The sequence below is a fragment of the Battus philenor genome, unplaced genomic scaffold, assembly GCF_028537555.1.
Source record: "Battus philenor isolate CCGP_79_NKW_IND1 unplaced genomic scaffold, ilBatPhil1.0.hap1 SCAF_8, whole genome shotgun sequence".
Classification (NCBI taxonomy): domain Eukaryota; kingdom Metazoa; phylum Arthropoda; class Insecta; order Lepidoptera; family Papilionidae; genus Battus; species Battus philenor.
The window spans coordinates 42,501-67,020 of record NW_027181748.1 but is presented as its reverse complement, the minus strand read 5'-3'; the positions used below and the strand labels follow the sequence as shown (position 1 = coordinate 67,020).

Here is a 24,520-nt window from a genome sequence, read left to right as displayed (position 1 = left end):
TCTCAGTTGCCTCTTGACGAATGAAACAGGGCATCTCTCATATTCCGGTCGTCTTTTACTCTTCAGGGCCGCTTCCTTGGCCAGCTGGTCCGCCCTCTCATTCCCCTCCATCCCCGCGTGCGCTTTCACCCAAAACAACCTTACATCCTTCCCTTTTTCTCTCACTTTCATAACATTATCCTTCACTCTTAACGCTAAAGGATGGAGGGTGTCAGGTCTTGCGACAGTTTCGAGGGCGGACCGCGAGTCGCTAAGTACGGCGCAGACTTGCGCCGACTCGTTGGCCGCGTGCCCTGTTGCCTCAGCCAGAGCCAGCAGCTCTGCCTGGTATACGGTGCAGAAGTTGCCCAACTTGAGCTTTTTCGTGAACAGCTCTGCGGCGCCCCGCTTGACGCAGAACGCCGCACCCACCTTGTCCTCTATGCGGCTGCCGTCGGTATAAATTACCAAGTCGGCAGCCGCGGTGGCAAGTCGGACTTCTTCCGCACTTTCCCCCAGACAGGAGAACTCCACACCAACTTGACCAGACGGGTGCGGTAGTCTCAGGTAGCTGACCGGTACCTCCAGGTCTCGGTCCCCTACCACCTGCCGGGAATGACCCTTTCTTATTTCAAATAAGCGGGCTGCTTCTTGGACCCGAAGGTCCAGAGGAAGCAACCCGGCAAGTATAAGGGCCGAGTGCAGGGACGCGGTCCTGTGGGTCCTCGCAATCTTCTGCGCGAAGCCCCGCTGGACCGCGTCCAACTGCCTGCGGACCAGCAGCTTCCTAGCCGCCGGCGCCCATGCACTCGCTGCATACAAAATCGTCGGCTCCAGTACCGCCAGATACATCGTTCTGATCACCTCCGAGTTCAGACCCCAAGATACCTTCGCGGCTCTACACAGCTGACGATAGAGGCCCTGTGCCTTCTTGCTCACGTTCTTCACGTGAGTGTTGAACGTGAGCCTATCGTCAATTGTGAGGCCTAGTATCCGGACTTCCCCAGTCCGGCTAAGCGGCTCGCCCCCCATGCTCAGTAATGGGTAGTCGAACTTTTGCTTATTGGTAAGCACCATCACCTTTGTTTTGTGTGGTGCAAACCTCAGCTTGTTCCTGACTCCCCATTCATGAACATGGGCGAGAACGGCATTAGCCCGACTCGAGATGTCCTGGGCCTTCTGCCCCGAGAAGACCAGCACGACGTCGTCTGCGAACGCCTGGCAGTGTGTCCCGGTCTTTACCACCTCCTCCAAGAGAGGGTTAATGAGGAGGGTCCAGAAGGTTGGGCCGCCTACGGATCCCTGCACGCACCCCTTGGTGGTCTCTCTGGCCCACTCTGCCCCCGCGTACCGTACGGACACCTTGCGATTGCTAAGATAGCTGTCAGCAAGGCGCCGCAGATTCACGGGGCAGCGAGTTTCTGCCAGTCTGCACCGTATAGCAGGCCACCAGGCGTTATCGAAGGCTCCCTCTATGTCCAATGATACCAGCACTGCGATCTCCTTCTCCTTCAACCGAGTTCGCAGATGCTGGATCAGGACATACAGGGAGTCCTCGGTACACCTCTGCGGCATAAAGCCGTATTGGTGGCTGCTGACATACGGTGCAGTGTACCACCGGATCCTACGGACCATCATTTTTTCTAGGACCTTGCCGAAAATCGGCAAGAGTCCGATGGGCCTGTAGGATTTCGGGTGCGTGTAGTCCTCCTTGTCCGGCTTCCGCAACGCTACGACCACTGCCTCCTTCCATCTCGTGGGGAAGTGGGAAAGAGCGAGACACCGGTTGGAGAGCGCGAGGTACAGAACGGGGTCCACGGCGACGGCCGCTCGGCAGATGTCCGCGGTGAGTCCGTCAGAGCCAGGTGCCTTCTTGGCATTGAAGGTCGATACGGACCATCGGAGCTCCTCCATCGTAAACGGGGGATCACATGTTCCGTCATGGTCCCCCGAATTGACTTCATTGGCCTTTGCTCTTACAGTTCTGTGGTCCGCATTGTCCTTCCCGGGGTCATCCTCCGGGAAGAAAACCTCCGCCAGCAACCTGGCTGATCCCGCTGCGTCCAGCACTTTGCCTGACTGGACGAGGGGGACGTCCTCTCGCCTCACCTCCGTGCGACGCATCACACGGTGGATCCCGTCCCACATGGTCTCGCGATCCTGCCTCTCACAGAAACGCTTCCAGCTATGGGTCTGAGCGCGCCTCGCCTCGAGACGGTATGCCTCCTTCGCGTCGCAGTACTCGCGCCAGACCAGCTCCTTACGAGCCGGCCTCGCGGCCCTGATCCTTCTCTTCTTCCTCAGGACATCCGCCTTGAGGAGAGAGAGCTGTTCGGACCACCAGGGCAATTCCGTCCTCTTCCGCTTGGAGGCCTTCGGCAGGACCAACTCGCAAGCGTCCCTCACGGTTTCCACGTACCGACCGACCATGCTGTCCAACGCCCCCTCCTCGGTGATTTGATTCACCTCGGCAGACGTCAGGCAGCGATCCGATAGCAGCCGGGCGACAGTTCGATGGAACTCGCCCCAGTCTGCCCTACGGGTAGTGTACTGCCGTGTGGTCCGCTTGACGTCCGTGCCTCGGGACCTGTCAAGCTTCAGATTGAACACAATTGCCCTGTGATCCGACGAGGATATGTCGTCCACGAGGCTCCAGCCCACCGCTCGATCGAGCAGGGTGGTCGAGCAAGCAGTAATGTCGACGCGACTGGAGTAGTGTTTACCGCCCCGATACGTATCAAACGTCGGCTCAGACCCCTGGTTCAACACGTGCACCCCCAGTTGGTCGAGGGCGGCTGCGATCTCAACTCCCCTTCGGTCCGTGGACCGGCTACCCCACCAGGTGTTATGCGCATTGACGTCGCCACCCAGCACCACGTTGGCAGTCCCCAAGCCCTCCACGGCCGAGCCGATCCGGTCCAGGTATGGTCCGACGGGCGTATTAGGCTCCAGGTAGACGGACACCACCCCTATCTCCCAAGCCCCAGTCCTCAGCCTGGCCACGGCAACGTTGCCAGACGTGAGTTGGGGACATTGAGTGATATCGATGGTGTCGTCGAATAGCACAATGGCCGCCTTGACAACCTCCCCGTTGCCTCGCGCGACACATTGTACCACCCTTGTCCCTGGGTAGTGCCTCATCTCGCCAATAGCGCCGATATACGGCTCCTGGACCAATGCGAACGCCCAGCCTCTCTTCGGCGCTTCGCATATCAGCTCGGCTGTAGCGAGCTCGGACCTTTGCAGGTTAAGCTGCGCCACGCGGTACTGGTGGTGCCCTGCGCGGAGAGTGCGGTGGGTCACCTGGGTGCCCTTAGCAATACGCTACGGACGCCCGTGCAATGGTGTCCCACTTTCTCCGCACAGGACAGTCTTCGTCGAATGCGCCGTGGTCCCACCGGTCTGCCTTAGCTTGTCGGCAGTTCCGGCAGGCGGGAGGTTTCCCGGCTTGCCGATCCGGACACTCGGCGCGTAGGTGCCGGCCACCACAATGGCTGCAGCGGTCTTCGCTTTCCGCGCAGTGCCGTTTGGTGTGGCCGTAACCCAGGCACCGAGTGCACTGGACTAGCGGGGAGTGGTCCTGCACCCGCACTCGCTGGAGGTCCACGTGCATGTAGCCCGCAGCCGTCAGTCGTCCCCAGAGAGCAGGCGACACGCGCATGACCACGTGGATCGTCTGCACATTTCGCGCCCTCCTCCTGAACCTTACCTCCGCCCGCTGATCCTCCTCAGAGACGTCTACCAGCAGATGTTTATTCTGGTTTTTGATGGCCTTTACTATTTCTTCATTCGTGTTATAGGCCATCACGTCTCTGAGCAGCACCAGCGGATCCTTGTTTTTCACTTCGGCAAGGCTCAGGTCCTTCCCTGCTCTCCTCAGCCCCTCACGCACCCTCTCCAGCTCGGCCTCTGAGCCGCAGCCCAGGATGACGCGACCGTCCCGCACCCTGCGGATCCGGTCGACCCTTATGCCGGTCTGGGTGGCGTTTAGGGCCTTTCGAATTTTGCCCAGAACCTGCTCGCCCGTGTCGGTCCCCGACGAGACCGCCACCGAGTGCTTAGGTTCGCACCCCGGTGGCGGCCTTTTTGCCGGGGCGGCCGCCACGCTCGCGTACGTGCCGGGAGGCTTCCCCTTTTCTTGTATTGTTGTTTTTGTAGCCACGAGAGACTCCCTCAAGCCCTCCAATTCCTTGGTATTGGCTTCAAGGAGTCTCGCGTGGCTTTCTAGTTTCTTTAGGAGCTCGCAATGGGTCGCCGGCGGGGGGTTTGCGGGTGGGTCCTTTACTTCTACTTCCACCCGGTTTGCCCCACTCGCCGGCTCCTCTACTGGACCCCCTTTTGGGTCCTGGGTTCGTCCCCTGTTTGCGAGCTCCGCCTCCTTGTAAAGCTCGTAGAGCCGATTTATCGCGTTGATTACCTGCTCCTTTATTTCGGTCTTCAGGTTGCGCGAGCTGCCCAAGTGCAGTTTTGCCTTAGTTAGGCACGCTCGCGCCTCCTTCACTCGATCTGCGGACGCCGGCTTGTCCCCTTTCGGGGATTGCCCGGCCGCCGCAGGAGCAGGTGTCGGCTCCACCGCTTTCGGCACCGCACGCGTCCTCGGTTTGACGGCCGGCGCGACGCTGCGGGGAGAGGTCCTGGGCTTCTTCCCTTGTCCCTCCCATTCCCCCACACTCCTCCGGACGCTCTTAATGGGCGAGGTGCTCACCCTGCACGCCTGGCTGGCGCCTGCCTGGCTCACCTCGCCCGCGTCGGTGGTCTTTGTGGGGGTCCGGTACATGGTAGGGGTACTCGTCTGAAGTGTAAAAATTTTAAAAATTTTAAAATTCAAAAATGTAAATAATTAAAATGTTCTAAATTAAAAATTAAAATCAAAATTAAAAATTTAAAAATTTAAAAATTTCAAAAATAAAGTATTATATACTTAGTCCTAAATTGTTCTAATTTAAAATTGAAGTATTATATACTTCGTCCGTTATTAAAAGTTTAAAGTATTTAATACTTAGTCTTACAGTTCAAAATTTAAAAATGTAAACAATAATGTCAACTTAACTCTAGTGCAACAAGGCAAAAAGACTCTTAAACTAAGGCAATAGGGCCCCTATTCTATTGCAGTTGCTGTCTATAACAAAGACCGGTCGTAAAATTTATTACCCCGCGCGGCGCGCCGTTTAACTCCCTGTAATATTAATTATTATTGCTACGCACGGCGCGTCGCTCGCGCGGTGCGGACGGCAACGTCTCCCGGCTCGCTGACCTCGCCCGCGGCCGCAGGGGCGCGCCCGAAGTTCGGCAACTGCGCACGACAAAGCGTGCGCGTGCGAGAGAGACGGTTGCGCCGCCCGGTAGGTCTATCCCTTTCCGCGGCGCTCAGGCGCGCACCAGATGTTTTGCTACGGCCGCGGCGGCGCGAATCTGGCTCGGTTTTATGTTTTTTACCTTCTACCGTCCGCTTATTTTTATTAAGGTGCTTTGTTATAAACAGCAACTATTGTCTAATTCTACTTATAATGCTAATCTTAAAACTATGGGATAGGTCAAAAAGACCTCACTCCCAGTGACAGCCGCCGAGTATTTTAATTTCTAGTATTTATAAAGGGAATTTAACCTTGTGGTGGGCTAAAAAGAAAATGTAATTACCCACCACTTTATTTATTTAATATTACGCTTTGTAAATGCGTGTAATACTCGGCGGCTATCTTACTTATGCTAAGTCCAGGTCGCTCCCGGCTCCCGGCTGCAACCTCCGCGGTCCTCGGACCCTTAAAAGGCCCCGGATGTTCGCTGGTATTCTCGAAGCAAGGTTCCAACCGGTTTTCTTTATGTTTTCCAGTTGGAATTCCCTTACTTCGGCTGCAGCTCCTCCGTCTGTGGTCGTAAAAATCCAAAAAAGGTGTCAAACGAGAGGCCTTGGTACGGCGCACCTCGCCACAGTTGCCGTTACACGATTTCCCACTGAAAATCGTGCAGCGTTTTAATTTTTTTCTTTTCTTACTTGCTCACTGTAATTTTTGTTTTTGTGTTTAAAAATCCAAATTATGTCCAATTTACACTTTTTTGGTGTCAAAGCGTTCGGGCTGTGAACGCGCTTTTTTTGACACTATTTTCACTAATTTTCGAGCACTTTTACTGACACTTTTTGATTTATCGATCTATTTTGAGCGATCTAGGCCACGTGGGAGCGTGCGTTCTGCTCGGGAGCGTACGGCGGACTGGTTAGGTTAGGTTAGGTTAGGTTAGGTTAGGTTAGGTTAGGTTAGGTTAGGTTAGGTTAGGTTAGGTTAGGTTAGGTTAGGTTAGGTTAGGTTAGGTTAGGTTAGGTTAGGTTAGGTTAGGTTAGGTTAGGTTAGGTTAGGTTAGGTTAGGTTAGGTTAGGTTAGGTTAGGTTAGGTTAGGTTAGGTTAGGTTAGGTTAGGTTAGGTTAGGTTAGGTTAGGTTAGGTTAGGTTAGGTTAGGTTAGGTTAGGTTAGGTTAGGTTAGGTTAGGTTAGGTTAGGTTAGGTTAGGTTAGGTTAGGTTAGGTTAGGTTAGGTTAGGTTAGGTTAGGTTAGGTTAGGTTAGGTTAGGTTAGGTTAGGTTAGGTTAGGTTAGGTTAGGTTAGGTTAGGTTAGGTTAGGTTAGGTTAGGTTAGGTTAGGTTAGGTTAGGTTAGGTTAGGTTAGGTTAGGTTAGGTTAGGTTAGGTTAGGTTAGGTTAGGTTAGGTTAGGTTAGGTTAGGTTAGGTTAGGTTAGGTTAGGTTAGGTTAGGTTAGGTTAGGTTAGGTTAGGTTAGGTTAGGTTAGGTTAGGTTAGGTTAGGTTAGGTTAGGTTAGGTTAGGTTAGGTTAGGTTAGGTTAGGTTAGGTTAGGTTAGGTTAGGTTAGGTTAGGTTAGGTTAGGTTAGGTTAGGTTAGGTTAGGTTAGGTTAGGTTAGGTTAGGTTAGGTTAGGTTAGGTTAGGTTAGGTTAGGTTAGGTTAGGTTAGGTTAGGTTAGGTTAGGTTTTTTTTTTTTTTTTTTTTTTTTTAAATTATACAATGCAAAAGTACCTCTAACATGGTCAGAGCCTTTTTTATTCTAGTTTACAATTTCTAGGCGGCGGGGGGAAATCCTCGAATGGACGTCTGGGAATGGAGGGCCCAGACAGTGTCAGACTCTTACTGACTAAAACCCCCCACCGCCGGCTCTGTTTTATCATTTATCTATCTTAATTTTATACATTTAATATTAATATATCTATTGTTGCTTACGCTATAGTATGGTTATTTTTGTTTTACATCGCTATTTATTTATTTCTTATGCTAATTACAATATTTCACTTAGTCTATGCTTAAATAATATTTCTTATTTCTATACTTATGTTTGTTCCTATCTATGTATACATTATATTTACACTGCATTTCGAATTTTAACCATTTTTCTTATTTTCTACTTAATCTATTTATTTAACTGTGGCTTATACTTATTTGTCTGGTAATGTCTGTTTCCTATTTACGTTTAATTTTTGTTACTGACTGGCTTTATTTTCTTTTGTGGCTTTTTTAATTATTTTTGCTGCAAATTGGAGAAATACGGGACGGCTCTGGGCGTCGTCTATGATAGAGGAGATGGTGTTCCTCTGTATGTCAACGCCCATTGTCATTTCGCAGTCATACCTCAATCTGCCATACCTCGGGCAACAGCTGATTAGATGCAATACAGTCTGGTCCACCGCAGGATCACAAAGGCACGAAGGACTCTCTTTGAGTTTAAACCTGTGCAGGTACTCCGAGAATCCCCCGTGCCCCGTGAACATCTGGACCAGAACTGTGTCCATCTGAATACTTCGGAGGACTCGATATGCTATATCTGCGTTCGGGAAGAAAATCCTCGTTGTTGAAGCCGTGTTGCCTTCCGCATACCTCCGGTTCCATTCGTCAAGCGTATCCAACCTGAGTTGTCGCTTGACGAAGGAAACGGGGCACCTCTCATACTCTGGTCTCTTCTTGCTTTTTAAGGCCGCATCCTTGGCCAGCTGGTCCGCCCTCTCGTTGCCCACCATCCCCGCGTGCGCTTTCACCCAAAATAGTTTCACATTCTTTCCTTTCTCTCTCGCTTTCATTATATTCTCTTTCACTCTAAACGCTAGGGGATGGAGGGTGTCCGGTTGTGCGAGAGTTTCGAGGGCGGATCGCGAGTCGCTCATAATGGCACACGATTGCGCCGACTCGTTGGCCGCGTGCCTTGTTGCTTCCTCTAAGGCCAACAGCTCTGCCTGGTATACGGTGCAGAAGTTACCCAACTTGAGCTTTTTGGTTTTTAACTCTGCGGCGTTCCGCGTGACAGTGAACGCCGCTCCCACTTTGTCGTCTATGCGACTGCCATCGGTGTAAATAACCAGATCGACAGCCGCGGTGGCAAGTTGGACTTCCTCCGCACTTTCTCCCAGGCATGAGAACTCCACACCAATTTGAACAGACGGGTGTGGTAGTCTCAGGAAGCTTTCTGGTGTCTCCAGTTCTCGGTCGCCTACTATCCGCCGGGAGTGCCCACGTTTTACCGCGTACAGCTCTGCCGCCTCCTGGACTCGGAGGTCCAAGGGGAGCAGCCCGGCGAGTATAAGGGCCGAGTGCAGTGAAGCGGTACGGTGGGTTTTCGCTATTTTTCGCGCGAACCCCCGCTGCACCGCCTCGAGCTGCCTGCGAACCGTCAGCTTCCTAGCTGCTGGCGCCCATGCACTCGCTCCATACAAAATCACTGGCTCCAACACCGCCAGATACATTGTCCTGATCACCTCGGAATTCAGACCCCAAGATACCTTCGCGGCCCTGCACAATTGACGATAGAGGCCCTCGGCCTTCTTACAGACATTTTTGACGTGGCTGTTGTACGTCAGTCTATCGTCAATCGTGATACCTAGTATCCGGACTTCCCTTGTATGGCCGAGTTGCTCGCCTCCCATAGTTAGTAATGGGGTGTCGTATTTAAGCTTATTGGTTAGCACCATCACCTTTGTTTTGTGTGGTGCAAACCGCAGCTTGTTCTTGACTCCCCATTCATGAATATGAGCGAGAGCCTCATTGGCCTTACTCGAGATGTCCTGAGCCTTCTGCCCCGAGATGACCAGCACAATGTCATCTGCGAACGCTTGGCAGTATGTCCCGCCCTTTACCACCTCTTCCAGAAGGGGGTTAATGAGGAGGGTCCAGAAGGCCGGACCCCCCACGGACCCTTGCACGCACCCCTTGGTGGTCTCTCTGGCCCACTCTGCCCCCGCGTACCGTACGGACACCTTGCGATCGCTAAAGTAGCTATCGACAAGGCGCCGCAGATTCACGGGGCAGCGCGTTTCGGCCAGTCTACACCTTATAGCAGGCCACCAAGCGTTATCGAAGGCTCCCTCTATATCCAGTGACACCAGCACTACAATCTCCTTCTCCTCCAAGCGAGCTCGCAGGTGCTGGGTCAGGTTATACAGGGAGTCCTCGGTACATCTCTGCGGTATAAAGCCATATTGATGGCTACTGATATAAGGCGCAGTGTACCACCGGATTCTTTTGACCATGATCTTTTCGAACATTTTCCCCATGACGGGCAGAAGTCCGATCGGCCTATAAGATTTCGGGTGCGTATAGTCCTCTTTGTTGGGCTTCCGGAAAGCCACGACAACCGCTTCCTTCCACCTCGTGGGGAAGTGGGAAAGCGCGAGACATCTATTTGTGAGAGCCAAAAATAGGACTGGGTCCGCGTCAATGGCCGCCCGGCAGATATCCGCAGTGAGTCCGTCTGCGCCCGGTGCCTTCTTGGCATTTGAGGTTGACACGGACCATCGGAGTTCCTCCATCGTAAACGGAGGGTCGAGGGTTTCGCCACCACTCTCCGCGTTGATTTCATCGGATTTAACTCTTACAATTTGGTGGTCCGCATTGTCCTCCCCGGGGTTGTCTTCCGGGAAGAAAACCTCTGCCAGCAGCCTGGCTGATCCCTCTGCATCCAGCACTTTATTGGACTGGACGAGGAGGACGTCCTCGCGCATTGTCTGCGTGCGGCGAATCACGCGGTATATCCCATCCCACATTGACTCTCTGTCTTGTTTCTCACAAAACTGTTTCCAACTGGAGGTCTGAGCCGCCTTTGCCTCAAGGCGGTAAGCTTCTTTCGCTTCGACGTATTCGCGTACAACCAGCTCCCTTCGGGCCGGCCTCGCGTTTCTTATCCGTCTCTTTTTTCTCGCCACGTCTTTCTTGAGGAGGGTGAGATTCTCAGACCACCAGGGCAGCTGTGCCCCTTTCCGCTTGGAGACCTTTGGCAAGACCAGCTCGCAGGCTTCCCCCACGGTGTCCATGTACCGACCAACAAAGCTGTCCAACGCCCCTTTTTCAGTGATCTCGTTCACCTCGGCGGTCGTCAAACAGCTGTCAGTCAGCAGCCGGGTTAGAGTCGTATTGAATTCTTCCCAGTCTGCCCTACTGGTGTTGAACTTCCGTGTGGTTCGCCTAACGTCTATACCTTGGGACCTCACAAGTTTCAAGTGGAACACGATTGCCCTGTGGTCAGAAGATGTTATATCATCAGCAAGACTCCAGTTCTCCACCCGGTCGAGGAGGGCGGTTGAGCACGCGGTTACGTCGACGCGACTCGAATAATGCCTCCCGCCCCTGTACGTGTCAAAGGTCGGCTCAGACCCTTTATTTAGCAAGTGGAGCTCCAGCTGGTCCAATGTTGCCGCCACTTCTATACCCCTTTGGTCTGCACTTTGGCAGCCCCATTCTGTGTTGCGGGCATTGACGTCTCCTCCCAGTAACACATTGACCATCCCCAAGTCTTCCACCGCCGAGCTAATTTGGTCCAGGTAAGGTCCGACTGCGACATTTGGTTCCAGGTAGACTGATACGATTGCTATCTCCCACGCCCCAGTTCGCAACTTAGCGACAGCGATGTTAGCCGTCGTGAGTTGGGGACATTGGATGATATCAATCGCATCGTCGAATAGTACAATGGCCGCCTTGACCACTTCGCCTGCGTCCCGGGTGACACATTGTATTATCCTAGTCCCTGGATAATGCCGCATCTCACCTATAGCTCCGATATAAGGTTCCTGAACCAGCGCGAGCGCCCATCCCCTCTTCGGCGCCTCGCTAATCAACTCGGCCGTGGCAAGCTCAGATCGTTGCAAATTTTGCTGCACAACATGATACTGGTGGAGCCCAGCATGTTGGGTGCATTGAGTCACCTGGGTGCCTTTAGCAATAAGCTATGGACGCCCGTGCAATGGTGTCCCAACGCCTCCTTACTGGACAGTCGGCGTCAAATGCCCCGTGGTCCTGTCGTTCAGCCTTATTTTTGTGGCAGTTACGGCAGGTAGGGGGTTTTCCCGCATGCCTATCGGTGCACTCGGTGCGGTGGTGACAACCGCCGCAGTGACCGCATCTGTCTTCCGCCTCCGTACACAGCCGCTTGCTGTGGCCGTATCCCAGGCACCGGGTACACTGGACAAGCGGGGAGTGGTCGTACACACGGACCCTCTGGAGATCCACATGCAACATGCCGGCAGTCGTGAACCGGCTCCACAGTTTTGGTGAGAGCCGCATAACTATGTGCACTGTGTGTGCATTGCGCGTCCTCCGCCTAAACCTAACCTCCATTCTCTGGTCCTTCTCCGGAACGTCACTCAAAATTTGCGCATTCTGAGACTTGATGGCCCTAATTATATCCTCGTCCTTGCAGAATAACCAGAGGGTCTCTGCTGCGGACTTCCTCTAGGTTCAGGCCCTTACCCGCTTTGCTGAGGCCCTCTCTGACTTTCTTCAGCTCCGCTTCCGATCCACATCCAATTATGACTTTGCCGTCCCGTATCTTCCGGACGCGGTCGATTTGTATTCCGGTTTTCGTTGCATTTAGGGCGGATCTAATCTTACCCAAAACCTGGTCCCCAGTATCGCTCCCAGACGAGACCGCAACTGAGTGCGTTGGCTCGCTTCTCAGCTGCGGTCCTTTTGCTGGCCCGGCCGCTACGCTCGCATACGTTCCTTTGTTTTCTTGTGCTTTGACTGTCTTGAGAGACTCCTTGAGGTTTTGAAGCTCCTTCGTGTTAGCCTCAAGTAGTCTCGCATGACTGTCTAGCCTAAGTAGGAGCTCTCTTTCCGTTGCTGTGTGCTGCACCTGCGAGGGTTCAGTAGGGGGAGCCACCCTATCCACCTTCTCCTCACTACCTTTGCTTGCTGGTTCAGCATCCGTTTCCTGGGTAAGGACCCGGGTTTGATTCCCTTTAGTGAGCTCTGCCTCTTTCACAAGCTGGTAGAGCCTGTCGAGCGCATTAACTACTACTTCTTTTATTTCAGATTTCAGATTGCGAGACATGCCCAAGTTTAGCTTTGCCTTATTCAGGCATGCTCGCGCTTCCTTAATACGGTCTACGGGGGCCGGTTTGTCTCCTTTCGGGGGCTCTCCGGACCCCGTATCTAACTGAGGCTGCTCTACCAGCTTCTGCGGCACCACCCTTGGTTTTGTTTTTCCAGCCTGGATGGCTTTACGGGGAGAGGGTTTGGGTCCGACTATAGTACCGCTGTCTTTATCTCCTAAGCTTTTTCTAATAGCAGGAACGGGGGAGGTGATTGCTTTGCCAGTGGCTGTAGCGCCTAACTGGCTCATTTCTCCTGATTCTGTCTGTTTTGTTGGTGTGCGAATCATTTTGTGTCTTATTTATAGCTGAAGATTAGTGGGGGAATAGTAAAAAGAAATCTTAAAACTAACAGATAGGGTTTAAAAACCGCTGCTCTTATGCACTTATTTTAATGGCCGCACCGCTATGTTTATCTAATTGTAAATTTGAAAGATGTAAAAATTTTTTATATTTCGTTGCTCCTGTAAAAATTTGAATAGCAATATTTTAGTGGTCGGGCCTAAATAATTTCGTTGTTCCTGTCAGATTTTAATAGCAATGATTTGTGGGCGGGGCCTAAATCACCAACAACCGTGTTACGTCACTAGTTGACGCGGTTTAGTGAGTTGCGTGGTGTATCCTTCCACCACCGCGGCGCTGATCGTCGCGTGGGGCGTGTACGATCGTTGCTACTCGTTTGCGACGTATGCCGTATCTGAGTTGTGACGTAATATATTAATAATTTTTAATAAATAGGCATACGATATGGTATGTGTAATTTTTTAATGTGTGTTTGATGTGTTGATGTTTTGGCTTATGTTTAAATATTTACTTAAGACTTAGTGCTAAGAGCTTCTAATGCCAGAACTACTATGAATCGTTAATTGAGTTGAATTGTCAACTGGAGCTGTGTATTTCACACCAGGATATAAAAAATCTTAAACTATCAGAGCGGGTCAAAAAACCACGGCTCTAAACTACTAACTATAGACAGCAAACTTTGACAATTTTAATTTTTTGCGTAATCTGAAACGTATTTTGACCTTTGTTGTGCCTTTGTATAAATTTAATTTGATTATTTAATTTAATTAAGTATTACTGAAAAATGAATTTGAGCTATTTTTGGTATTTTTATTATAAGGATTTGGTTAGATTCGGCCTTTGCAACAAATGTCAGCAGAAAAATATTAAACGCAAGTGTGTACAAGTCTTCAGTCAATACGGTTGAATTTTTCGGGGGCGTGGCTTGGGAACGCCCTAGTCCCGTGTTCTAATCCACGGTTACTGAGTACTTTTTGTATCGAATTTTCCCTGTATTTTATCTGAAAACTATTTTAATTTATTTGTGCTGAGTTAAAAAATGTTAGATTGGGAATTTTGAGATTTTTTCCAGTGTAAAAATTTGTTTTGTAAAAAATTTTTCGTATTAAATTTTGTGTGAATATTTTTATTTGTATCCTGGTTAATTTCTAGCTATGTTTATCTACTTGATGTACAATTTTAGAGATGCAAAAATTTAAATTTTTGGTGTTCCTGTTAGAATTTTAATAGCAATTTTTCGTGGGCGGAGCCTAAATTACCAGCTAATGTGTGTAAGTCCCTAGTTGACAGAGTTACTGTGTATCGTGGTGTATCTTCTCGCCACCTCGGCGCTGCTCGTTGCGTCTGATGTACGTTGCTACTCGTTTGCGACGTATGATTCTACTCGGTTATGACGTCATGAGTTAGTGACTAGGCATGTGATATGGCACATGTAAATTTTTGATATTTATTCGGTGTATTGGTGTATTAATTTATATATAACTATTCACTGAAGACTGTACTAAATGGCGTTCACTTCTAGATCGACTAAAGGTCGTTAAAAACATAAAATTGTCACTTAGAAGCTGTAAATATCATGCAAGGGATATAGTAAAAATCTAAAAAACTATCAGAGAGGGTTTAAAAACCACTGCTCTTACTTAGTGGTTATAGAGATGCAATAATTTTTACAATTTTTATTTTTACGTAATATGAAAAGTAATTTGACCTTTGTTGTGCCTCTGAAATTACTGAATTTGAATATCTAACCTAATAAAGTGTTACTAAAAAATAAATTTGCGCTATTTTTCGTATTTTAAAAATGAAGATTTTAGCTAGTTTCGGCCTTATCAACAAATGTCAACTTTGCAAAACTTTGCAGCTCTATAACTTTAAAACACATGAACTTATCTTTAATGTCCGCACAGTTTTGGAATGGCCGCAATGTCCCCTTTGCAATGATGTATTTCTCTGGTGGCTGATGGCTCCGGATCCAGTACCTCAAGGGCGTGTGATACTGGAGTTTTGTTTGTCCTGGCCAGGTGGTTGCCTCTAGCTGGTTGTGAAGGCACTTAAACTCTGGCCTAGGACGAGGTGTTGCTCGCTGAGTAAAATTTTGCACAATTTTTCACTGGAATTTACTATTTTTAGGCACTTGTTGTTGATTTATGGGCAGAATTTAACGGAAAAAATGATTTAAAAATTTGTATCTTTGCTAATTTTTGCACGAAAATTTTGAAACTTGCACAGGGGTGTAGAGAAGACAATTCCGCAACTTTCTACAATCGCCGTTACACACTTTTACACTCAAATATTTGCAGCGTTCGCACTTTTCTCGTTGCCGCACTCCGCGTCTAATTCGTTGTTTTCTTAATTAAAAATCGGTTTATAATCCGATTTTTATTTTCTTAGTACCGATCGATTCCTCGTAAAAGCGCGCTTTTTTCTATATATAACACTTCTATATTACTCAACTTTATACCACTTTTACTAATTTTTCGAACTTTACGGAACGATCTCGGGCACGTGGGAGCGTGTGTATTGCTCGGGAGCGCGGCGCGGACTGTGGTTAGGTTAGGTTAGGTTAGGTTAGGTTAGGTTAGGTTAGGTTAGGTTAGGTTAGGTTAGGTTAGGTTAGGTTAGGTTAGGTTAGGTTAGGTTAGGTTAGGTTAGGTTAGGTTAGGTTAGGTTAGGTTAGGTTAGGTTAGGTTAGGTTAGGTTAGGTTAGGTTAGGTTAGGTTAGGTTAGGTTAGGTTAGGTTAGGTTAGGTTTTTTTTTTTTTTTTTTTAGGTTAGGTTAGGTTAGGTTAGGTTAGGTTAGGTTAGGTTAGGTTAGGTTAGGTTAGGTTAGGTTAGGTTAGGTTAGGTTAGGTTAGGTTAGGTTAGGTTAGGTTAGGTTAGGTTAGGTTAGGTTAGGTTAGGTTAGGTTAGGTTAGGTTAGGTTAGGTTAGGTTAGGTTAGGTTAGGTTAGGTTAGGTTAGGTTAGGTTAGGTTAGGTTAGGTTAGGTTAGGTTAGGTTAGGTTAGGTTAGGTTAGGTTAGGTTAGGTTAGGTTAGGTTAGGTTAGGTTAGGTTAGGTTAGGTTAGGTTAGGTTAGGTTAGGTTAGGTTAGGTTAGGTTAGGTTAGGTTAGGTTAGGTTAGGTTAGGTTAGGTTAGGTTAGGTTAGGTTAGGTTAGGTTAGGTTAGGTTAGGTTTTTTTTTTTTTTTTTTTTTTTTTTTTTTTTTTTTTTTTTTTTTTTTTTTTTTTTTTTTTTTTTCGTACCCCTATCTAGTTTGGGACAGGGTCTTTTGTATCAATATAATTTTTCACATTTCTTATTATTTTCTTTCTCTTCTTTCTTTCCTTATAATGTCATTTCTTTCATTCTATTTTCTATCTTTCATTCCACAATTCATCTTTCTTTCTCATTCGCCCTATTCAGCTTTCATTCTTCCCTCTTTTCTTATTAATAATTACATTTTTATCTTTTTATTTACATTTGGATTTCTTATTTTATAATTATTTTTTATTTATCACAGTCTTATTTCTTAATTTTTTCCCATTTTATTGTCGCTTTGTTACTTACTTATGTTTGTCTTTTATTTATTTCTATTGTTCTTTTAACTATTTCTTTGCAGAGGGTTATGAAATCTTGTACTGGTTAGGTTAGGTTAGGTTAGGTTAGGTTAGGTTAGGTTAGGTTAGGTTAGGTTAGGTTAGGTTAGGTTAGGTTAGGTTAGGTTAGGTTAGGTTAGGTTAGGTTAGGTTAGGTTAGGTTAGGTTAGGTTAGGTTAGGTTAGGTTAGGTTAGGTTAGGTTAGGTTAGGTTAGGTTAGGTTAGGTTAGGTTAGGTTAGGTTAGGTTAGGTTAGGTTAGGTTAGGTTAGGTTAGGTTAGGTTAGGTTAGGTTAGGTTAGGTTAGGTTAGGTTAGGTTAGGTTAGGTTAGGTTAGGTTAGGTTAGGTTAGGTTAGGTTAGGTTAGGTTAGGTTAGGTTAGGTTAGGTTAGGTTAGGTTAGGTTAGGTTAGGTTAGGTTAGGTTAGGTTAGGTTAGGTTAGGTTAGGTTAGGTTAGGTTAGGTTAGGTTAGGTTAGGTTAGGTTAGGTTAGGTTAGGTTAGGTTAGGTTAGGTTAGGTTAGGTTAGGTTAGGTTAGGTTAGGTTAGGTTAGGTTAGGTTAGGTTAGGTTAGGTTAGGTTAGGTTAGGTTAGGTTAGGTTAGGTTAGGTTAGGTTAGGTTAGGTTAGGTTAGGTTAGGTTAGGTTAGGTTAGGTTAGGTTAGGTTAGGTTAGGTTAGGTTAGGTTAGGTTAGGTTAGGTTAGGTTAGGTTAGGTTAGGTTAGGTTAGGTTAGGTTAGGTTAGGTTAGGTTAGGTTAGGTTAGGTTAGGTTAGGTTAGGTTAGGTTAGGTTAGGTTAGGTTAGGTTAGGTTAGGTTAGGTTAGGTTAGGTTAGGTTAGGTTAGGTTAGGTTAGGTTAGGTTAGGTTAGGTTAGGTTAGGTTAGGTTAGGTTAGGTTAGGTTAGGTTAGGTTAGGTTAGGTTAGGTTAGGTTAGGTTAGGTTAGGTTAGGTTAGGTTAGGTTAGGTTAGGTTAGGTTAGGTTAGGTTAGGTTAGGTTAGGTTAGGTTAGGTTAGGTTAGGTTAGGTTAGGTTAGGTTAGGTTAGGTTAGGTTAGGTTAGGTTAGGTTAGGTTAGGTTAGGTTAGGTTAGGTTAGGTTAGGTTAGGTTAGGTTAGGTTAGGTTAGGTTAGGTTAGGTTAGGTTAGGTTAGGTTAGGTTAGGTTAGGTTAGGTTAGGTTAGGTTAGGTTAGGTTAGGTTAGGTTAGGTTAGGTTAGGTTAGGTTAGGTTAGGTTAGGTTAGGTTAGGTTAGGTTTTTTTTTTTTTTTTTTTTTTTTTTAAATTATACAATGCAAAAGTACCTCTAACATGGTCAGAGCCTTTTTTATTCTAGTTTACAATTTCTAGGCGGCGGGGGGAAATCCTCGAATGGACGTCTGGGAATGGAGGGCCCAGACAGTGTCAGACTCTTACTGACTAAAACCCCCCACCGCCGGGTCTGTTTTATCATTTATCTATCTTAATTTTATACATTTAATATTAATATATCTATTGTTGCTTACGCTTAAAGTATGGTTATTTTTGTTTTTACATCGCTATTTATTTATTTCTTATGCTAATTACAATATTTCACTTAGTCTATGCTTAAATAATATTTCTTATTTCTATACTTATGTTTGTTCCTATCTATGTTTACCTTATATTTACAATGCATTTCGAATTTTAGCCATTTTTCTTATTTTCTACTTACTCTATTTATTTTACAGTTGTTTATACTTATTTGTCTGATAATATCTGTTTCCTATTTACGTTTAATTTTTGTTACTGACTGACTTTATTTTCTTTTGTGGCTTTTTTAATTATTTTTGCTGCAAATTCTAGAAATACGAGACGGCTCTGGGCGTCGTCTATGATAGAGGAGATGGTGTTCTTCTGTATGTCAACGCCCATTGCCAATTCGCAGTCATACTTCAATCTACCATACCTTGGGCAGCAGGTGATTAGATGCAACACAGTCTGGTCCACCGCAGGATCACAAAGGCACGAAGGACTCTCTTTGAGTTTAAACCTGTGCAGGTACTCCGAGAATCCCCCGTGCCCCGTGAACATCTGGACCAGAACTGTGTCCATCTGAATACTTCGGAGGACTCGATATGCTATATCTGCGTTCGGGAAGAAAATCCTCGTTGTTGAAGCCGTGTTGCCTTCCGCATACCTCCGGTTCCATTCGTCAAGCGTATCCAACCTGAGTTGTCGCTTGACGAAGGAAACGGGGCACCTCTCATACTCTGGTCTCTTCTTGCTTTTTAAGGCCGCATCCTTGGCCAGCTGGTCCGCCCTCTCGTTGCCCACCATCCCCGCGTGCGCTTTCACCCAAAATAGTTTCACATTCTTTCCTTTCTCTCTCGCTTTCATTATATTCTCTTTCACTCTAAACGCTAGGGGATGGAGGGTGTCCGGTTGTGCGAGAGTTTCGAGGGCGGATCGCGAGTCGCTCATAATGGCACACGATTGCGCCGACTCGTTGGCCGCGTGCCTTGTTGCTTCCTCTAAGGCCAACAGCTCTGCCTGGTATACGGTGCAGAAGTTACCCAACTTGAGCTTTTTGGTTTTTAACTCTGCGGCGTTCCGCGTGACAGTGAACGCCGCTCCCACTTTGTCGTCTATGCGACTGCCATCGGTGTAAATAACCAGATCGACAGCCGCGGTGGCAAGTTGGACTTCCTCCGCACTTTCTCCCAGGCATGAGAACTCCACACCAATTTGAACAGACGGGTGTGGTAGTCTCAGGAAGCTTTCTGGTGTCTCCAGTTCTCGGTCGCCTACTATCCGCCGGGAGTGCCCACGTTTTACCGCGAACAGCTCTGCCGCCTCCTGGACTCGGAGGTCCAAGGGGAGCAGCCCGGCGAGTATAAGGGCCGAGTGCAGTGAAGCGGTACGATGGGTTTTCGCTATTTTTCGCGCGAACCCCCGCTGCACCGCCTCGAGCTGCCTGCGAACCGTCAGCTTCCTAGCTGCTGGCGCCCATGCACTCGCTCCATACAAAATCACTGGCTCCAACACCGCCAGATACATTGTCCTGATCACCTCGGAATTCAGGCCCCAAGATACCTTCGCGGCCCTGCACAATTGACGATAGAGGCCCTCGGCCTTCCTACAGACATTTTTGACGTGGCTGTTGTACGTCAGTCTATCGTGGTTAGGTTAGGTTAGGTTAGGTTAGGTTAGGTTAGGTTAGGTTAGGTTAGGTTAGGTTAGGTTAGGTTAGGTTAGGTTAGGTTAGGTTAGGTTAGGTTAGGTTAGGTTAGGTTAGGTTAGGTTAGGTTAGGTTAGGTTAGGTTAGGTTAGGTTAGGTTAGGTTAGGTTAGGTTAGGTTAGGTTAGGTTAGGTTAGGTTAGGTTAGGTTAGGTTAGGTTAGGTTAGGTTAGGTTAGGTTAGGTTAGGTTAGGTTAGGTTAGGTTAGGTTAGGTTAGGTTAGGTTAGGTTAGGTTAGGTTAGGTTAGGTTAGGTTAGGTTAGGTTAGGTTAGGTTAGGTTAGGTTAGGTTAGGTTAGGTTAGGTTAGGTTAGGTTAGGTTAGGTTAGGTTAGGTTAGGTTAGGTTAGGTTAGGTTAGGTTAGGTTAGGTTAGGTTAGGTTAGGTTAGGTTAGGTTAGGTTAGGTTAGGTTAGGTTAGGTTAGGTTAGGTTAGGTTAGGTTAGGTTAGGTTAGGTTAGGTTAGGTTAGGTTAGGTTAGGTTAGGTTAGGTTAGGTTAGGTTAGGTTAGGTTAGGTTAGGTTAGGTTAGGTTAGGTTAGGTTAGGTTAGGTTTTTTTTTTTTTTTTTTTTTTTTTTTTTTTTAAATTATACAATGCAAAAGTACCTCTAACATGGTCAGAGCCTTTTTTTATTCTAGTTTACAATTTCTAGGCGGCGGGGGGAAATCCTCGAATGGACGTCTGGGAATGGAGGGCCCAGACAGTGTCAGACTCTTACTGACTAAAACCCCCCACCGCCGGCTCTGTTTTATCATTTATCTATCTTAATTTTATACATTTAATATTAATATATCTATTGTTGCTTACGCTATAGTATGGTTATTTTTGTTTTACATCGCTATTTATTTATTTCTTATGCTAATTACAATATTTCACTTAGTCTATGCTTAAATAATATTTCTTATTTCTATACTTATGTTTGTTCCTATCTATGTATACATTATATTTACACTGCATTTCGAATTTTAACCATTTTTCTTATTTTCTACTTAATCTATTTATTTAACTGTGGCTTATACTTATTTGTCTGGTAATGTCTGTTTCCTATTTACGTTTAATTTTTGTTACTGACTGGCTTTATTTTCTTTTGTGGCTTTTTTAATTATTTTTGCTGCAAATTGGAGAAATACGGGACGGCTCTGGGCGTCGTCTATGATAGAGGAGATGGTGTTCCTCTGTATGTCAACGCCCATTGTCATTTCGCAGTCATACCTCAATCTGCCATACCTCGGGCAACAGCTGATTAGATGCAATACAGTCTGGTCCACCGCAGGATCACAAAGGCACGAAGGACTCTCTTTGAGTTTAAACCTGTGCAGGTACTCCGAGAATCCCCCGTGCCCCGTGAACATCTGGACCAGAACTGTGTCCATCTGAATACTTCGGAGGACTCGATATGCTATATCTGCGTTCGGGAAGAAAATCCTCGTTGTTGAAGCCGTGTTGCCTTCCGCATACCTCCGGTTCCATTCGTCAAGCGTATCCAACCTGAGTTGTCGCTTGACGAAGGAAACGGGGCACCTCTCATACTCTGGTCTCTTCTTGCTTTTTAAGGCCGCATCCTTGGCCAGCTGGTCCGCCCTCTCGTTGCCCACCATCCCCGCGTGCGCTTTCACCCAAAATAGTTTCACATTCTTTCCTTTCTCTCTCGCTTTCATTATATTCTCTTTCACTCTAAACGCTAGGGGATGGAGGGTGTCCGGTTGTGCGAGAGTTTCGAGGGCGGATCGCGAGTCGCTCATAATGGCACACGATTGCGCCGACTCGTTGGCCGCGTGCCTTGTTGCTTCCTCTAAGGCCAACAGCTCTGCCTGGTATACGGTGCAGAAGTTACCCAACTTGAGCTTTTTGGTTTTTAACTCTGCGGCGTTCCGCGTGACAGTGAACGCCGCTCCCACTTTGTCGTCTATGCGACTGCCATCGGTGTAAATAACCAGATCGACAGCCGCGGTGGCAAGTTGGACTTCCTCCGCACTTTCTCCCAGGCATGAGAACTCCACACCAATTTGAACAGACGGGTGTGGTAGTCTCAGGAAGCTTTCTGGTGTCTCCAGTTCTCGGTCGCCTACTATCCGCCGGGAGTGCCCACGTTTTACCGCGTACAGCTCTGCCGCCTCCTGGACTCGGAGGTCCAAGGGGAGCAGCCCGGCGAGTATAAGGGCCGAGTGCAGTGAAGCGGTACGGTGGGTTTTCGCTATTTTTCGCGCGAACCCCCGCTGCACCGCCTCGAGCTGCCTGCGAACCGTCAGCTTCCTAGCTGCTGGCGCCCATGCACTCGCTCCATACAAAATCACTGGCTCCAACACCGCCAGATACATTGTCCTGATCACCTCGGAATTCAGACCCCAAGATACCTTCGCGGCCCTGCACAATTGACGATAGAGGCCCTCGGCCTTCTTACAGACATTTTTGACGTGGCTGTTGTACGTCAGTCTATCGTCAATCGTGATACCTAGTATCCGGACTTCCCTTGTATGGCCGAGTTGCTCGCCTCCCATAGTTAGTAATGGGGTGTCGTATTTAAGCTTATTGGTTAGCACCATCACCTTTGTTTTGTGTGGTGCAAACCGCAGCTTGTTCTTGACTCCCCATTCATGAATATGAGCGAGAGCCTCATTGGCCTTACTCGAGATGTCCTGAGCCTTCTGCCCCGAGATGACCAGCACAATGTCATCTGCGAACGCTTGGCAGTATGTCCCGCCCTTTACCACCTCTTCCAGAAGGGGGTTAATGAGGAGGGTCCAGAAGGCCGGACCCCCCACGGACCCTTGCACGCACCCCTTGGTGGTCTCTCTGGCCCACTCTGCCCCCGCGTACCGTACGGACACCTTGCGATCGCTAAAGTAGCTATCGACAAGGCGCCGCAGATTCACGGGGCAGCGCGTTTCGGCCAGTCTACACCTTATAGCAGGCCACCAAGCGTTATCGAAGGCTCCCTCTATATCCAGTGACACCAGCACTACAATCTCCTTCTCCTCCAAGCGAGCTCGCAGGTGCTGGGTCAGGTTATACAGGGAGTCCTCGGTACATCTCTGCGGTATAAAGCCATATTGATGGCTACTGATATAAGGCGCAGTGTACCACCGGATTCTTTTGACCATGATCTTTTCGAACATTTTCCCCATGACGGGCAGAAGTCCGATCGGCCTATAAGATTTCGGGTGCGTATAGTCCTCTTTGTTGGGCTTCCGGAAAGCCACGACAACCGCTTCCTTCCACCTCGTGGGGAAGTGGGAAAGCGCGAGACATCTATTTGTGAGAGCCAAAAATAGGACTGGGTCCGCGTCAATGGCCGCCCGGCAGATATCCGCAGTGAGTCCGTCTGCGCCCGGTGCCTTCTTGGCATTTGAGGTTGACACGGACCATCGGAGTTCCTCCATCGTAAACGGAGGGTCGAGGGTTTCGCCACCACTCTCCGCGTTGATTTCATCGGATTTAACTCTTACAATTTGGTGGTCCGCATTGTCCTCCCCGGGGTTGTCTTCCGGGAAGAAAACCTCTGCCAGCAGCCTGGCTGATCCCTCTGCATCCAGCACTTTATTGGACTGGACGAGGAGGACGTCCTCGCGCATTGTCTGCGTGCGGCGAATCACGCGGTATATCCCATCCCACATTGACTCTCTGTCTTGTTTCTCACAAAACTGTTTCCAACTGGAGGTCTGAGCCGCCTTTGCCTCAAGGCGGTAAGCTTCTTTCGCTTCGACGTATTCGCGTACAACCAGCTCCCTTCGGGCCGGCCTCGCGTTTCTTATCCGTCTCTTTTTTCTCGCCACGTCTTTCTTGAGGAGGGTGAGATTCTCAGACCACCAGGGCAGCTGTGCCCCTTTCCGCTTGGAGACCTTTGGCAAGACCAGCTCGCAGGCTTCCCCCACGGTGTCCATGTACCGACCAACAAAGCTGTCCAACGCCCCTTTTTCAGTGATCTCGTTCACCTCGGCGGTCGTCAAACAGCTGTCAGTCAGCAGCCGGGTTAGAGTCGTATTGAATTCTTCCCAGTCTGCCCTACTGGTGTTGAACTTCCGTGTGGTTCGCCTAACGTCTATACCTTGGGACCTCACAAGTTTCAAGTGGAACACGATTGCCCTGTGGTCAGAAGATGTTATATCATCAGCAAGACTCCAGTTCTCCACCCGGTCGAGGAGGGCGGTTGAGCACGCGGTTACGTCGACGCGACTCGAATAATGCCTCCCGCCCCTGTACGTGTCAAAGGTCGGCTCAGACCCTTTATTTAGCAAGTGGAGCTCCAGCTGGTCCAATGTTGCCGCCACTTCTATACCCCTTTGGTCTGCACTTTGGCAGCCCCATTCTGTGTTGCGGGCATTGACGTCTCCTCCCAGTAACACATTGACCATCCCCAAGTCTTCCACCGCCGAGCTAATTTGGTCCAGGTAAGGTCCGACTGCGGCATTTGGTTCCAGGTAGACTGATACGATTGCTATCTCCCACGCCCCAGTTCGCAACTTAGCGACAGCGATGTTAGCCGTCGTGAGTTGGGGACATTGGATGATATCAATCGCATCGTCGAATAGTACAATGGCCGCCTTGACCACTTCGCCTGCGTCCCGGGTGACACATTGTATTATCCTAGTCCCTGGATAATGCCGCATCTCACCTATAGCTCCGATATAAGGTTCCTGAACCAGCGCGAGCGCCCATCCCCTCTTCGGCGCCTCGCTAATCAACTCGGCCGTGGCAAGCTCAGATCGTTGCAAATTTTGCTGCACAACATGATACTGGTGGAGCCCAGCGTGTTGGGTGCATTGAGTCACCTGGGTGCCTTTAGCAATAAGCTATGGACGCCCGTGCAATGGTGTCCCAACGCCTCCTTACTGGACAGTCGGCGTCAAATGCCCCGTGGTCCTGTCGTTCAGCCTTATTTTTGTGGCAGTTACGGCAGGTAGGGGGTTTTCCCGCATGCCTATCGGTGCACTCGGTGCGGTGGTGACAACCGCCGCAGTGACCGCATCTGTCTTCCGCCTCCGTACACAGCCGCTTGCTGTGGCCGTATCCCAGGCACCGGGTACACTGGACAAGCGGGGAGTGGTCGTACACACGGACCCTCTGGAGATCCACATGCAACATGCCGGCAGTCGTGAACCGGCTCCACAGTTTTGGTGAGAGCCGCATAA

At 48.6% G+C, this 24,520-nt stretch overlaps 1 protein-coding gene across 1 annotated transcript in view; it reads right to left on the bottom strand.

Annotated features, from left to right (window-relative positions):
• Positions 1 to 20,001: 20,001 nt before the first annotated feature.
• Positions 20,002 to 24,520, bottom strand: part of LOC137931790 (uncharacterized) — a 22,029-nt gene continuing 17,510 nt past the window's right edge. The window contains exons 2-3 of the mRNA XM_068775301.1: positions 24,222 to 24,520; positions 20,002 to 24,124 (exon numbers count right to left, since the gene is read on the bottom strand). The exon at positions 24,222 to 24,520 is cut by the window's right edge and continues 946 nt beyond it. Coding sequence (XP_068631402.1) covers positions 20,456 to 24,124; positions 24,222 to 24,520 — 3,968 coding nt within the window. The 3' untranslated portion in view covers positions 20,002 to 20,455. The remainder of the gene's footprint in view (positions 24,125 to 24,221) is intronic.